At 47.3% G+C, this 14,878-nt stretch overlaps 1 protein-coding gene and 1 long non-coding RNA gene across 3 annotated transcripts in view; one reads left to right on the forward strand and one right to left on the reverse strand.

The window, feature by feature from the left end:
• Positions 1-14,878, reverse strand: part of LOC308471195 — a 180,764-nt gene that overhangs the window by 44,108 nt on the left and 121,778 nt on the right. The gene's annotated exons all lie outside the window — the stretch shown is intronic.
• Positions 2,567-14,878, forward strand: part of LMBR1L (limb development membrane protein 1 like) — a 50,129-nt gene continuing 37,817 nt past the window's right edge. The window contains exon 1 of one of the 2 annotated variants that reach the window (XM_080994693.1): positions 2,567-2,960. In XM_080994693.1, the coding sequence (XP_080850819.1) occupies positions 2,889-2,960 (72 nt within the window). In that variant the 5' untranslated portion in view covers positions 2,567-2,888. The remainder of the gene's footprint in view (positions 2,961-14,878) is intronic. The other variant, XM_080994694.1, reaches the window with a different exon arrangement.

The raw sequence follows: 14,878 nt of genomic DNA on the forward strand, positions 1-14,878 counted from the left end.
ATACCAGAGTAAAACAGCAGCCAGTAGGCTCAGTCTTTATTGAAGACTGTCGCGACAGGACTCCCACCTGCCACAAGGTGGAACAAGATGGAAGCCCCGAACAAAAGAGCCCCCAAACTTTTATTATCTGCTAATCCCCTTGTTACACCCCACCCCAAACTACATCACTCATGCATCACGGTTACATCATGAAAGGGGAGGTCTGGTGGCAGTAATCTGAGCATCCTGGACCCTGCCCCATGGTTCTCCTTGCCCTCCTTGCCCTCCACCAAACACCCATCAAGTGTAACAAAAGAGATATTTACATTTCCCTATTTCCCAGCCAAGTTAATCACACCCTTTTGTCTTCATCTGGGTTTGTTATTTCTGGAATGGCTACCTGTCTGGCACTCAGGTATCAGGATGCCAGGGATTATCACTCAGGCAGAGGGGCTGCTGCGTAGCTGAGCTCACATGAATTTCTGAAGTTTTCCCTGTGAGCCAGTACATAGATACATTTATCAGTGAATATCAGTGAGCCCTTTGAATAGATAGGAAGAAACCACGATGAAGTGTTTTGTGGGGACAAATCACAAAAGTCACAAAAGCGATTTGTGCTGATTTTGGTAGTGGGCTGCATGTGCATGATATCTGCTGGAGGGGCAACCCCCCCCCCAACCTATACATAAATTCCTGCAACACTATCAACCCAATGTTTACAACTGACTGGCGGGCGCAAGGCAAGTGAAAGAGTCTCCTCACTCTTGTTACTGCTTGTATTTTCAGAGGACATCGAGGGAAGGTCATGGCTCTGGAGTTGGCAGCCCCATGGATCCCCATGAGCCCAAAATGCCAACCTTGGATGCTTATCTTGACTCTGCCACATGGCAAGGTGCTACAACCAGCTGTCCACACTGTGAAACGCACCATAGGAAGGCATTGAGAGTTTAATGGCACTTCCAGATGTCTTTTATTGCATAATCACAATTGTGCACGATCCCACTTCAAATATTTCAATCTTTATATGTGGTTTTGAGATTTTCAGATTTAAAAAAAAAATGCTTGACATTTTCAGTGGGAGGGCTGCTGTGCCCTAAGTAGGACATCGTCACACCATCTGCACCAACCAGCAAGAAAGCAAACATGTCTCTCTGGTATCAGTCTCTATAGCCACAACAGGTGCTGTAACTCTCCAATGGTTTGACTTCCCTCCCAATGGCGCACTCTTCCATTGTCAACGAAGGGGTTGGACTAGGTGACTCTCAGGGTCCCTTCCAACTCTACAATTCTGTGAGTCTAATGTTGGACATTTTATGCCCTTTAAGAACAAACATATGGAGAGGTGTGTGTGTTCATGTTGTGTGTTTGTGCATGTGTATGTAAACATGGGGGGGTGCATCTCCACCCCCATCGTTCATCCCAGACACTGAGATCCAGGGCCGAGGGCCTTCTGGCGGTTCTCTCACTGTGAGAAATGAGGTTACAGGCAACCAGGCAGAGGGCCTTCTTGGTAGTGGCGCCTGCCCTGTGGAACGCCCTCCCACCAGATGTCAAGGAAATAAACAACTATCTGACTTTTAGAAGCCATCTGAAGGCTTCTGAAGGTTCAGGGAAGTTTTTAATGTTTGATGTTTTATCGTATTTTTAATACTGTATTCTGTTGGGAGCTACTCAGAGGCCAGATGTTGTTGCTGTTGTTGTTATGTGTGTGCACCAAACTGTGTCTTGTTACTCTAGTTCTCGGACAGGGAGAGTCACACCGAGAACAGAACTGTACGAGCTGCATGGGATAACATTTAGTGCTTTTCCAACCAGCAGTTCAACAGCTCCAGAGAGCACAAATAAACTTTATCGAGCGAACTGACCCAGATCTTTAGCAGATGGACTAAATGCTCCAGATTAAATCTAGCAGCTGCAGCAGTCTGAGCTCCCAGCAGATTGTGGGTACAGCGCGGTAAAGATAACGCCAAAGGTTGCAGGTTCAATCCCCATATGGGAGAGCTACATATTCCTGCATTGCAGGGGTTTGAACTAGATGATCCTTTATATATATATATATATATATATATATAATTTTTCTATTTTAAAATACTCATTTTACATCCTTAAGATATCAGCGACTTCCCTTCTTCTCCTTCTATGGTTCATTTCACGTATCATAAATCCCATCACATTTTACAAAAACCAAACCATTATTGCATCCATCATAACTTGTTTACACTGTTGAATTTATCTTAATGCTGCCAGCGTTTTCAGCTGTACACAGTTATTTCCCACAGATGATCCTCAGGGTCTATGATCTTCTAGAAACTTTCCCTCGAACCCCCTGTCTCAACGAGGGTGCCGCACCCGGGCAGAGAAAGGAAGAGATAAATGTAAAGCTAAAGGGACCCCTGACCTTTAGGTCCAGTCGCGGACGACTCTAGAGTTGCGTCGCTCACAGGCGGGGGTGGGCGTGTCTACCTGCGGAATAATGGACGCTCCGCTCGGCCTACCAGGTTGAGCCGCGGTCTGCGGAGGCAGCCAATGAAAACGAGCCCTTCTCCAGCCAATCGGCGCGTTTCCGTCGAAGGGGAGCTGGCGTCGTCAGGCTGGCTCTTTCTTTGCTGCGAGAGTGGCGTCGTTGACTGGCGGGTGGGGGGTCGTGTCTCTTTAAGAATGGAACGCGGAGCTCCGTGGGCTGCGGCCGAGGGTACATTGTGACGTCGCCGCGCCATTGTGACGTCGAAAGGGACCCCCCCACCCCCCAAATAAGAGCCGCCTGCGTAGCCGGAGGAGGAGGAAAGCGGACGGAGCTCTCTCCCTTCTCCATTGTGGCTCCCGCCCTGGGGCGCCTCTGGGATTCCCGCGCGCTGCTTCCCCCGGCTCCCGAGCCAGCCCTTCTCGCCTTCAGCCATGCTGACCAGAGCATGGACTCCGCGGAAGGCGATGTGCTGTCGACGCGGGAGCAGCTCTTCCACGAGCGGGTCCGGGAGTGCCTCGTGAGTAGACGGCCGGCGGTGCGGGGATGTTCCCGGGACTGCAATGGGGTGGGGTGGGGGGAGTTGGCTTTGGGTCGCAGAAGAGGAAGCGACTTGCCCCCCACGACCCCCCGTTCTCGGGTGGCCGCGCGTCCGGAATTTCCCGGGCACATACATGTCCGGGGGAATCCGGACGCGTGGCCACCGACGTCGGCGGTGCCGATTTCCGCTTAACATAGCTAGAACTTTGGCGTAAATAAATAGCTCGACAACTTTTCCGTCCGCCGATTTTCAGCCTTTGAAATATGGGAAGCCTAGACCTGGGGGGTGGGGGGGTCAGCAGCGCTTACTTCCCGTGTAGACCCGGTTGGGATGGTACCGTAGGCTGCCTGACACACAGGCTGTGAAGGGGGCATTGGCTGGCAAGGCGGAAAAGCCCACGATTTTCAAGTAGGAGAGAGCAACAAGTCCCGTCAGGCCGCCTCTGCGGTGAAACGTCTCTCCAACACAGAGGATTGTGCTGTCATAACCTGGTAGTTGAGAAGGCGGGTTGAGAAATTGAGGTCGAGCATGTCACTTGCAGAGTTTTGCTCGCTTAGAGAATAAGCAGTGAGTCAACTTATTTACGGCGGCTGAGACAACCGGAATTTTCTTTTTCCCCCGTTTGTTTTTATCTCTGTTTCTCGTGGAGTTCTTAACTTTGCAACAACATAATCTGTAATTATGCAGTAATTAAAAGACTAAATTAATGTTGTTGCACAAAGTTGTTCTTTTTATTTGAGTGACTTATTTGTGTGTGCCCCCTCCCATTTATAGTTGTTGTTGTTGTTTAGTCGTTTAGTCGTGTCCGACTCTTCGTGACCCCATGGACCAGAGCATGCCAGGCACTCCTGTCTTCCACTGCCTCCCGCAGTTTGGTCAAACTCATGCTGGTAGCTTCGCGAACACTGTCCAGCCATCTTGTCCTCTGTCGTCCCCTTCTCCTTGTGTCCTCCATCTTTCCCAACATCAGGGTCTTTTCCAGGGAGTCTTCTCGTCTTATGAGGTGGCCAAAGTACTGGAGCCTCAGCTTCAAGATCTGTCCTTCCAGTGAGCATTCAGGGCTGATTTCCTTCAGAATGGAGAGGTTTGATCTTCTTGCAGTCCACGGGACTCTCAAGAGTCTCCTCCAGCACCATAATTCAAAAGCATCCATTCTTCGGCGATCAGCCTTCTTTATGGTCCAGCTCTCACTTCCATACATCACTCTGGGAAAACCATAGCTTTAACTATACGGACCCATTTATAGAGCTGCCCTTATAACAGGAGTTCTTGGGACAACTTCTGTATCTAGAATAACAGAACTGTGGAGTTGAAAGGGACCACAAGGGTGATCTAGGTCAGCCCCCTGCAATGCAAAAATATTTTGCCCATTCTCTACTGATTGAGTCTGCTGAAGCCCACTGGGTGACCTTGGCCCAGTCACTACCTCTCAGCCTAACCTACCTCACCGGGTTGTTGTGAGGATAAAAAGGAGAGAGGGAGATGCGTTGTATACCACCTTTTGCTGCTTGGAGGAAAGATGGGATATAAATATAACAATGGCTAATCATTAAATACTGACCTGACCTGACCAAGGCAACCCAGCGAGCGTCACAACCCAGTGGATATTGGAGCCCTAGTCTTCTTGCCCAGGTCCCATATAGTATTTCTCTAGAACCATTGGTGTACATTGTGCTTTTCTGGTGAGCAAAAGCAGGCTGGTCTCTGCTTTGAGAAGCCTAGAGTCTAGCTCATGGGTAGGCAAACTAAGGCTCTGGGGCCGAATCCGGCCCAATCGCTTTCTAAATCCGGCCCGGGGACAGTCCGGGAATCAGCGTATTTTTAAATGAGTAGAATGTGTCCTTTTATTTAAAATGCATCTCTGGGTTATTTGTGGGGCATAAGAATTCGTTCATTATTTTTTTCAAAATATAGTCCGGCCCCCCACAAGGTCTGAGGGACGGTGGACTGGCCCCCTGCTGAAAAAGTTTGCTGACCCCTGGTCTAGCTGCTGACTGCTTTTGTTTTGCATTCTCCAACAGCATGTTTGGCACTGGTGAGTTGTGGGGTGTATGTATGTGCCTAGATAACTGAAATAAGAAGCATTCGTGGCTGTGAGTCTTCCTGACCAAGAGATGTCTGGTGTCATGGGCTGGCTGAGTCAGGGCTGGGCAGGCCAGACCATCTGTAATGTTCAAATACTTATTCCAAGCTGGTTCATGAAAGCAGAAGGTTGCATGTTTGTGTTAATTTCTGGAGGATTTGTGTGTGCGCACATTTGATTTGCCCTTGGTGATGATACAGCAGGTGGTCTAGTGCAGGAATAAGGGAACTATTCCTATTCCAATCAGCCCAACCAGCGACGATGGGAGCTGTAGTTCCATAAAATGAAAGGCTGTTGTTTCCCCATCTCTGGGCTTGAGGTTTCAAAATTTTATCAACTGCTTGTGCCTCCATTTTCAAACAGCATCTTCTCTGACTGGGTAACCTTGAGGCATCTTAGTCCCACCTTCAAGCTTTTCTGGAAATTGGAATAATCGTGGCTTGCTTCACAATAGAGTATGTGACAGCAAACATCTTGCCTGTGTTTTCCTTTGGTGAACTGGTCGCTTGGCCTTTGTGCAAATAAAGTTGGCATTTCCAGATCGCAGGCTGAGTACTTCTCACTGTACCTTTTAAAAACAGAATTGGGAGAGGTAACAGCCATGTTTTTGTGTCTCCCCACTTCCCCTCCTAATGCCTGTCTTCCTCTTCCACATACTGTGTGACCTCCTTAGAGTGTTTCCTAACAGGGGAGGAAGGAGGAAGAGAGAGGAGAAACTGTCTTTAACATAATGTCCCAATTCAGATACCATTGTGGGAGAAACTCTAGGGTGTGACCTGGCCAGGATGCCAACCTCTAAGAAATGCATGCAGATGGCTATCTGTGTCTGTGAAGGACTGGCATACGTGTCCCTGTTTTGCTGTTAAGTTGTATGTTTGGGAGGCAAAAGTTGCTTAGACAAACAAGCCTCAAAGGTGTTCATAACTTTTCTCAGCCATACTGACACTTGCTTTCAGGATCTTTCTCTTTTCTGTGAGCTGTACATTCGAATGAGCATTTGTTGTCTTGGTGTATTTCTGAAGTTCAGAAGATCATGATCTGAATGAAAGACCATTTGGAAACGCCATGCACACTACTTTCAGTGTCTAGAAGGAAGGGCAAGATACAGCTGTAAAAAACCTGCCAACAGATTAGTAATTTGACAGTGCTCTTTTACATAAACTCTGTATATGTCCCATTCTCTGATAAATTTTTCATCTGCAACGTCTCTTAACCTGATAGTCTCACCAGTTCAGCGTATTCCCTTAATTGGTTTTGCCAATCTAGTTTAGATGGTATATCCTATCCTTCCCCGTCTTTTGCAATTAAAATTCTGGCGGCCACAGTGACATACATAAAGATTCTCCTGAGCTTTTTTGAAATTTCATGACCCATAATTCCTAGCAGGAAGGCTTCAGGTTTTTTTCGGGAAAGAGCATTTAAACATTTTCTTAAGCTTGTTGTAAATCATTTCCTGAAACTGTCTAACCTTTTTACAGTTCCACCACGTGTGAATCCATGTGCCTTCAGCCTCCCTGCATGTCTAACATACGCTTGTCCTGGATCTAAATATTTTAGCTAACTTAACCGGTGTCAAATGCCACCTCTAAAGCATTTTCATGCAATTCTCTTTTAAACTGTAAAGGTAAAGGGACCCCTGACCATTAGGTCCAGTCGTGGCTGACTCTGGGGTTGCAGCACTCATCTTGCTTTATTGGCTGAGGGAGCTTCCAGGGTCATGTGGCCAGCATGACTAAGCCGCTTCTGGCGAACCAGAGCAGCACACGGAAACGCCGTTTACCTTCCCGCCGGAGCGCTACCTGTTTATCTACTTGCACTTTGACGTGCTTTTGAACTGCTAGGTTGGCAGGAGCAGGGACAGAGCAACGGGAGCTCAACCCGTCGCGGGGATTCGAACCGCCAACCTTCTGGTCGGCTAGTCCTAGGCTCTGTGGTTTAACCCACAGCGCCACCCAGGTCCCTCTTTTAAATTGTAGCATGCTGTAAATTTGATGTCTTCCCTCCAGAGTCATGATACACACCTCTTATCATGCCTTCCCCGCTTTACTTAGAAGCTGCCAGTCTTGCAAGCCTTCCTCATAGGAGACTTGCACCAACCCCTTCAACTTGTGGATTCCCCTTTCCTGAATCTTTTCTAGCTCTACAATGAGCAGAACTTTCCCTAAAGCTATGCTGCTTTCACCATGGGGGAGTAGCCTGTGTTAGACCTCCATTAGAAACTCTCCTGGACTTTCTCTCTCTCTTTAAATTATTTATTTGGTTTTCAAATTAAAATTTTTACAATCAGAAACATACAACATAAAGACAAGATTCCAAGAATCTCCCGGACTTCCCTTCTCCCCTTTGCGGGTCCTATTATTAATCCTTTCCTCTTGCATCTTTTATAATACAGTGGAACCTCGGTTCCTGAACGCCGAAAACCCGGAAGTGAATGCTTCCTGTTTCAAACGTTTTTTGGAACCCGAATGTGCGACACAGCTTCTGCTGAGTGCAAGAAGCTCTTGCAACCAACAGGAAGCCGCGCCTCAGTTTCTGAACGTTTCAGAAGCCAAACAGGCTTACGGAACGGATTTTGTTCGAGGACCGAGGTACCACTATAATCCAAATCGTTTCCATCTCCATTATATCCAAAATTCACCGTTAAACGACAAGTGTTATTCGAATCCTACTGACGATTTTCACTGTTTACAATGGTTTTTAAGGTAATGGCCTTTCTCTCTCTTTGTCCCCCGCCCTTCCCAGATTTAAGTCAAGACTCTGCTGTGTCACACAGGGACCTCTGAGGTGAAGCTTCTGGAATGCTTGCTAAGAGTTCCCTTTTGGCACCTGATGCACAAGCAGCTCAGTTTCAGAGTGCTGGGTGGGATGTTGATGTTTTTTCTGGATGGCAGCATTTGCAAGAGTTGCATCTCTATTTGTGGCCCTGTCTCTGCCCAGAGACAGCTCCGCATGCAGCTTATGCATGATATGAGGAGGTTGGCAAGCCGTGAGATTCCTGGCATCCCTCCCTCTCTGGTGCAGCGAGTTCAGTCTTCCCAACGTGGCTTTGTGTGCTAAAGGTTAGTCCGAAGTCCCATCTGTGGACTCTGGAGTGTTAGCAGGGATTTGGAGTTCTGTAACGGCTTCAGTAATCTGCTTATCCGGGATAATGCTGGGAAGTTGCGTAAGACAAGTGTATAGCTCTAGAGCATGGGTAGGCAAACTAAGGTCCGGGGGCCGCATCCGGCCCAATTGCCTTCTCAATCTGACGGTCCAGGAATCAGTGTGTTTTTACATGAGTAGAATGTGTCCTTTCATTTTAAATGCACCTCTGGGTTATTTGTGAGGCCTGCCTGGTGTTTTGACATGAGTAAAATGTGTGCTTTTATTTAAAATGCATCTCTGGGTTATTTGTGGGGCATAGGAATTTGTTCATTTTTATTTTTCCCCAAGATATAGTCCGGCTCCCCCCACAAGGTCTGAGGGACAGTGGACCGGCCCCCTGCTGAAAAGGTTTGCTGAGCCCTGCTCTAGAGGGCCATGTTGGCAGAAGAAGCGACCTTTAAACGTGTGTGTTTTCACTTGGGAGGAGCCGGCATTGAGCCACTGGCATGTGTTGACAAGCATGCCCAAGGAATTTAGTCCAGGGTTAGGTAACATAGTGCCCTTTCCCTTCCTGCTGGACTACAACTCCCATAATTCCTGACCACTGACTTATGCCAGCTGGATCTGATGGGAATTGTAGTTGAGCAACATCAGTGTTCGAAATTTGCTAGGCGACAGGCAGATTTTGTACCTGGCTATTGAACGCTTGCGACCAAGTGAAAATGCCTGGGGGCCAGGATGGATCCTGACTTCTCCACCAGCTGGAGGTGCAGGCCTGCGAATCATTGGATCTAGACTGTTTTCACTCACTAGCAACATACCGGTATCCTGCAGAACTCTACCTGTTATATTACATCTGCACAATCGGAATGAATTTCAGGAACCAAACAGTCGTATGGGGTGGGGAGGACTTTTGAGTCATCTGGCTCCAAAATGGCAACTAGGCATTCTGATTTGGGAACTGCAGCCCTGGTTTAAGGAGCCATTTGGTGCTTACCACATACAGTGGTACCTCTGGTTACATACTTAATTCGTTCCAGAGGTCTGTTCTTAACCTGAAACTGTTCTTAACCTGAGGTACCACTTTAGCTAATGGGGCCTCCTGCTGCCGCCGCACGATTTCTGTTCTCGTCCTGCAGCAAAGTTCTTAACCCGAGGTACTATTTCTGGGTTTGTGGAGTCTGTAACCCGAAGCATCTGTAACTCGAGGTACCACTGTATAGTCTGTTCAAAGAAGTGACCACATGCATCTGAGAAGCTCAGAAGCAGGGCATCAGCGCTGTAGCTCACTGGTCCTTTAAGGTAACTGGCGTTCAATGGCATACTTATTCTGAACCCGGAGCTTCTAGCCAGCTAGCCATTCCTGTCTAATTGGAGGTGATAGACCAATCTCCCTTTAATTTATGTCATTTTTAAAACTGAGGAGTAAGAATAGGCTTCGGCAGGAGATCAGATATGGGGTGTGTGTTGAACTGTAGGTTGGTTGCATCTCCATGTTTGCTTGTGTGCCATAATGCTACTCTTTGCACTTCTAAAAATCCAGCAAACATTCAAACACAAGAGGCATGCATAATTCATCCCCTTGAGCCATCCAGATACTGTAGTAATCTTTGAGCCAGCTTAGGCTCAGTGGTTGTGTTTCATCGGCTGCTGCAGGCATGCTTCCAGAATTTCCCCCCAGGTAGAACTGTTGACCTGAAAACGTCTTTGTCATAAGGATTTATTAGGATGCTTCCTGCATTGCTGCCATCTCATGTTCTCAGCAGTGCTCGAAATTAGCTAGGCGCATTTTGCACCTGGCTTTTGACCACTTGTGACCAAGTGAAAATGCCTGGGTGCCAGGATGGCGTTTGACGTCTCTGCCATCTGGAGCTGCATGCCTGGGGATTATTGGTTCTGGACTGTTTTCACACACTAATACCCCATGCTGTAGAATTCTGTCACTTACATGTTATCTGCACAACTGGAATGAATTTCTGGAACCAAATTGCTTTTGTGTGTGTGCAGCCTGAGCAGGAGCAGTCCCCGTTAAGAAAAAGAGGTTGGAATAGGCCAGTATATATGTGGACTGTCCCTGGATCAAGTGACTTTTCTTCTTTATGTTCTCAGAGCTCTTAACCTAGCTCAAGGTTGTCATCTGAACTATGCAGATGTTTGACTGAGAATTGATCACAGTCAGCCCATCATTTGAAAAATAAGTCTTTAGGGGCGTCTTGCCCCCAAATGGCAACTAGACAGTCTGTTTTGGCGACTGCAACCTTGTTTCAAGGAGCCATTTGGCGCCTAGCTTATACAGTCTTACCTCGGGTTAAGTACTTAATTAGTTCCGGAGGTTCATTCTTAACCTGAAACTGTACTTAACCTGAAGCACCACTTTAGCTAATGGGGCCTTCCGCTGCCGCTGCACGATTTCTGTTCTCATCCTGAAGCAAAGTTCTTAACCCGAGGTACTATTTCTGGGTTAGCGGAGTATGTAACCTGAAGCGTATGTAACCCGAGGTACCACTGTATACAATGAAAGAAATTTGCCGTGCAACATCGCTCCTCCATTCTCATATACATCAATGAGCCAGCCCATAGTCTCAACAGTGGGGTAGCCAACCTGGTGCTCTCTAGATGTTTTGGATTTCAGTTCCTATCAGTTCCAGCCTAGCATGTTCCTACAGCCAGGAATGATGGGAGTTGTAGTGCAGCAGGATCTAGAGCCAGCATAAGCAAACTCCGGCCCTCCAGATGTTTGGGACTACAATTCCCATCATCCCTGACCATTGGTCCCGTTAGTTAGGGATGATGGGAATTGTGGTCCCAAACATCGGGAGGGCTGGAGTTTGCCTATGTCTGATCTAGAGACTCCCAGGTTGGCTGCCCTTGCTTCAAGGACACTATCTGAAAAGCAAAGACAACTTTTTGGCCCCTTTCTGTGTGTTGCCCAAAGCCTGCACTGGTGCAATGGACTCAAGTCTGTGAAAACTGATGCGTAGTAAGTGCAAGTAAAGTCTTTGAGGTGCCACAAGGCTCTTGGTGGTCTGTGTTACAGCTAAAACGACCAATGCAGTTGCCCCCTCTGGAAATGATTCCCAGGGATAAAAACAACTTTAGTTTTATAGCGGTTGTTAAGCAAGAATAGGTAAAGGGACCCCTGACCATTAGGTCCAGTCATGACCGACTCTGGGGTTGCGGCGCTCATCTCGCTCTGTAGGCCGAGGGAGCCGGTGTACAGCTTCCGGGTCACGTGGCCAGCATGACTAAGCTGCTTCTGGCGAACCAGAGCAGCGCACGGAAACGCCGTTTACCTTCCTGCTGGCAGGAGCAGGGTCCAAGCAATGGGAGTTCACCCCGTTGTGGGGATCCGAACCACCGACCTTCTGATCGGCAAGTCCTAGGCTCTGTGGTTTAACCCACAGCACCACCCGCGTCCCCCTAAGCAAGAATACATGTGCACAATTTCCTGAGGGATGTCCGTCCAGAGATTAGTTAATGGTGACTGGTCATGATATATAGATGGAGTTGCAGGCTCCAGCTGATGTAAAATGTAAAGTCAGTTCATAAAGGTATAGTCGTACCTCGGCTTCCAAACGCCTTGGGAGTCAAATGTTTTGGCTCCCGAACGATTGAAAACCGGAAGTGAGTGTTCCGGTTTTCAAATGTTCTTTTGGAAGCCGAACGTCTGACTGGGCTCCCGTGGCTTCCTATTGGCTGCAGGAGCTTCCTGCAGCCAATCAGAAGCCGTGCTTTGGAAGTCGAACATTTCGGAAGTCAAACTGACTTCCCCAGTGGATTCTGTTCGACTTCTGGGGTACGACTGTACTACCGAAAGAATACTTTATGTACTATTGGTAGGAATTTCCTCTAATTTCATAGAGTAGACCCATTTAAATTGTTGTTAGGCACATTAATTGTCATTGGTCTACTCTAAGTAAAAGTTAGTTGAATGCTATCTTTTCTCTGCTCCGCTCCCCCTGGGTTAACCCAAAAAATAGGGGAGACATAACATTGTGAAACCTTCCCCCCCATCCTTTTGATGAGCACAAATTGTGCGCCTTTTCTCCTACAGCCCTGATTAATCCTTTCAGTAGCAGCTTCCAGATTCAGCAGCAGATGGAACCTTTTGTAAGAACAGCGAAGAGTAATTTTTTTAATGGACCATGGAATTTGGTGTTTGTACAAGGCAGCCTCCAACATTGATTTTAAATGATGGATTTTGACAGCAGATTCCAGTAAGCCTTTTAACAAGCAAAAACCAGAAACCTCAGCCTTAGGACAGTCAGTTCAAGGGTGTCCCAAGCATTTTATAGCTGATATAATCCTGTTTCATAGGCCTCCATTCTTCCAATTGTCAATCTGTTGCTCACCCAGCAGAGCTCTAAAAAATGACCCATTCTCTAGAGGGCTCAAGCTAATGTACCCCTGGGGTGTCTTTCAGTAGTTACTGTATACCAAAGCCATGCCCATTTATGCCATTCACATACCCTCCAACATTTCTCCGGTGAAAATAGGGACATCCCATTCCATAATGATGATTTTACTATTTATACCCCACCCATCTGGCTGGGTTTCCCCAGCCACTCAGGGCAGCTTCCAACACATGTAAAAACATAATAAAACATTAAACATTAAAAATCTTCCCTCTACAGGGCTGCCTTCAGATGTCTTCTAAAGGTTATATAGTTACTCATCTCCTTGACGTCTGATGGGAGGGCGTTCCACAGGGTGGAACAATGGGGCACAGTTTTTCCATTCAGGACCACGGAGTCCCCCACACCTGCCCACCCTCTGTCCCCCAGAAACAATACTTCTACCTTGTCAGAACTCAGTCACAATCCATTAGCTGCCACCCATCCTCCAACCGCTTCCAGACAGGGTTCGAAATTAGCAGGGCTCCTGGCGCACTTTGTACCTGAAGATTCTCCATTTGCGAGCACCTCAGAAAGTCTGGGTGCCATTTTTTTTCACCTGGCTGACACTGAAGGATTACTGAAATGTACAGGGGTTCCTCGGGTTACATACGCTTCAGGTTACATATGCTTCAGGTTACAGCGCTAACCCAGAAATAGTGCTTCAGGTTAAGAACTTTGCTTCAGGATGAGAACAGAAATCATGCTCCGGCAGCGCAGAGGCAGCAGGAGGCCCCATTAGCTAAAGTGGTGCTTCAGGTTAAGAGTAGTTTCAGGTTAAGAACGGACCTCCGGAACGAATTAAGTACTTAACCCGAGGTACCACTGTATTTGCTTTGAAGCCTCAAAGTATATGTTGAGGATAGACACTACATCTAGGAGTTTAACAATAAAGTGTAGAGTGTTTTGAAAACTGAAGTAGATACTGATATTTTTATTGTAAACACCAGATTAAACATGTATTAACAATTTCTGCTAAAACTGTGGCATTAACAATGTGTCACTTATGTGAATTGCGTATTAGTTCAAAATAATAAAAAGTGTTGCTGACCCGCCACCGTGGCGACTAAACATTCTGTTTTGGCTCCCATATCCCAAGTCCCAGAAGCCATTTGGCTCCTAGCTTTTCTATTCGAGTTTCTAACACTGCCTCCAGACCAGGGGTCAGCAAACTTTTTCAGCAGGGGGCCGGTCCGCTGTCCCTCAGACCTTGTAGGGGACCGGACTATATTTTTTTTGGGGGGGGGGGGGAATGAATGAATTTCTATGCCTCACAAATAACCCAGAGATGCATTTTAAATAAAAACACACATTCTACTCATGTAAAAACACCAGGCAGGCCCCACAAATAACCCAGAGATGCATTTAAAATGAAAGGACACATTCTACTCATGTAAAAACACACTGTCCGTGGGCCGGATTGAGAAGGCGATTAGGCCGGATCCGCCCCCCGGGCGTTAGTTTGCCTACCCATCCTCCAGACACTCACACAGCATTGGTCCCTGACACAAAGAATTGTGTTATCCTTTTTGCCATCTGGAACTGAACTCCAGGCCTTGCAGCGCTCTGAGGTAAACCTTTGTGGGCTTGCTGCTGCATAGCACATTTCTCCCCCAGCCAAAATAGAACAGCATTTGCAGTCATCAGTGCCGGGCACCTGGGCTCATTGATATTATTAAAATGCTCTGTGGTGAGATCTGTGCGATAGGCATAGCCTGTGTTGAGATTCCCAGCATAGTTGGTTTTGCACTTTGGAACGGGCCTTTTGAGAGTACAAGCAGTTTGTGGCTCGCAGAATAGCTGACTTGGCAGATGCTCTGGCTGCCACCGCCGCTCCCAAATAAATGCTGCACATGGAGTCCTTCTGCCGGAATAGTTGGATGTGGCGGCCGACTTGAAGGATGGGCAAATGGGCAGGCTATGTACTTTATCCCCCAACTTGGCAGTCTTTGTGGGGGGATGGAACTGATAACAGGAAAACTCACTTCCTGTTAAATACCATATTCATCCAGAGCTTCAAAAGCCAAAGTGTTATTCCTTTGTTATTCCTATCATGGACAGCCTTGATAGCTTTTCTTCCTAGTGTTGAATTCTTCACGATGCCTCTTTGCCAGGCACTCTATTCTCTACCCTCACAGCACCTTGCTTGAGTCACCGGTGTGTGTTCTGCTCTACTTATTGAGAGAAGCCGGTAACCTGCCGCATTCTTGGTTTGAAATGTAATGTCATTGCGTGCCTCAGTCTCAAACAGGGCTGTGTGCAATCTACAATTCCACAATGGCACCATGTTTGTTAATGGTGACAATTTGTTTTCTGGGTTGCAGAGATCGGCATCT

Source organism: Podarcis pityusensis (assembly GCF_964106645.2).
Source record: "Podarcis pityusensis genome assembly, chromosome: 2".
NCBI lineage: Eukaryota > Metazoa > Chordata > Lepidosauria > Squamata > Lacertidae > Podarcis > Podarcis pityusensis.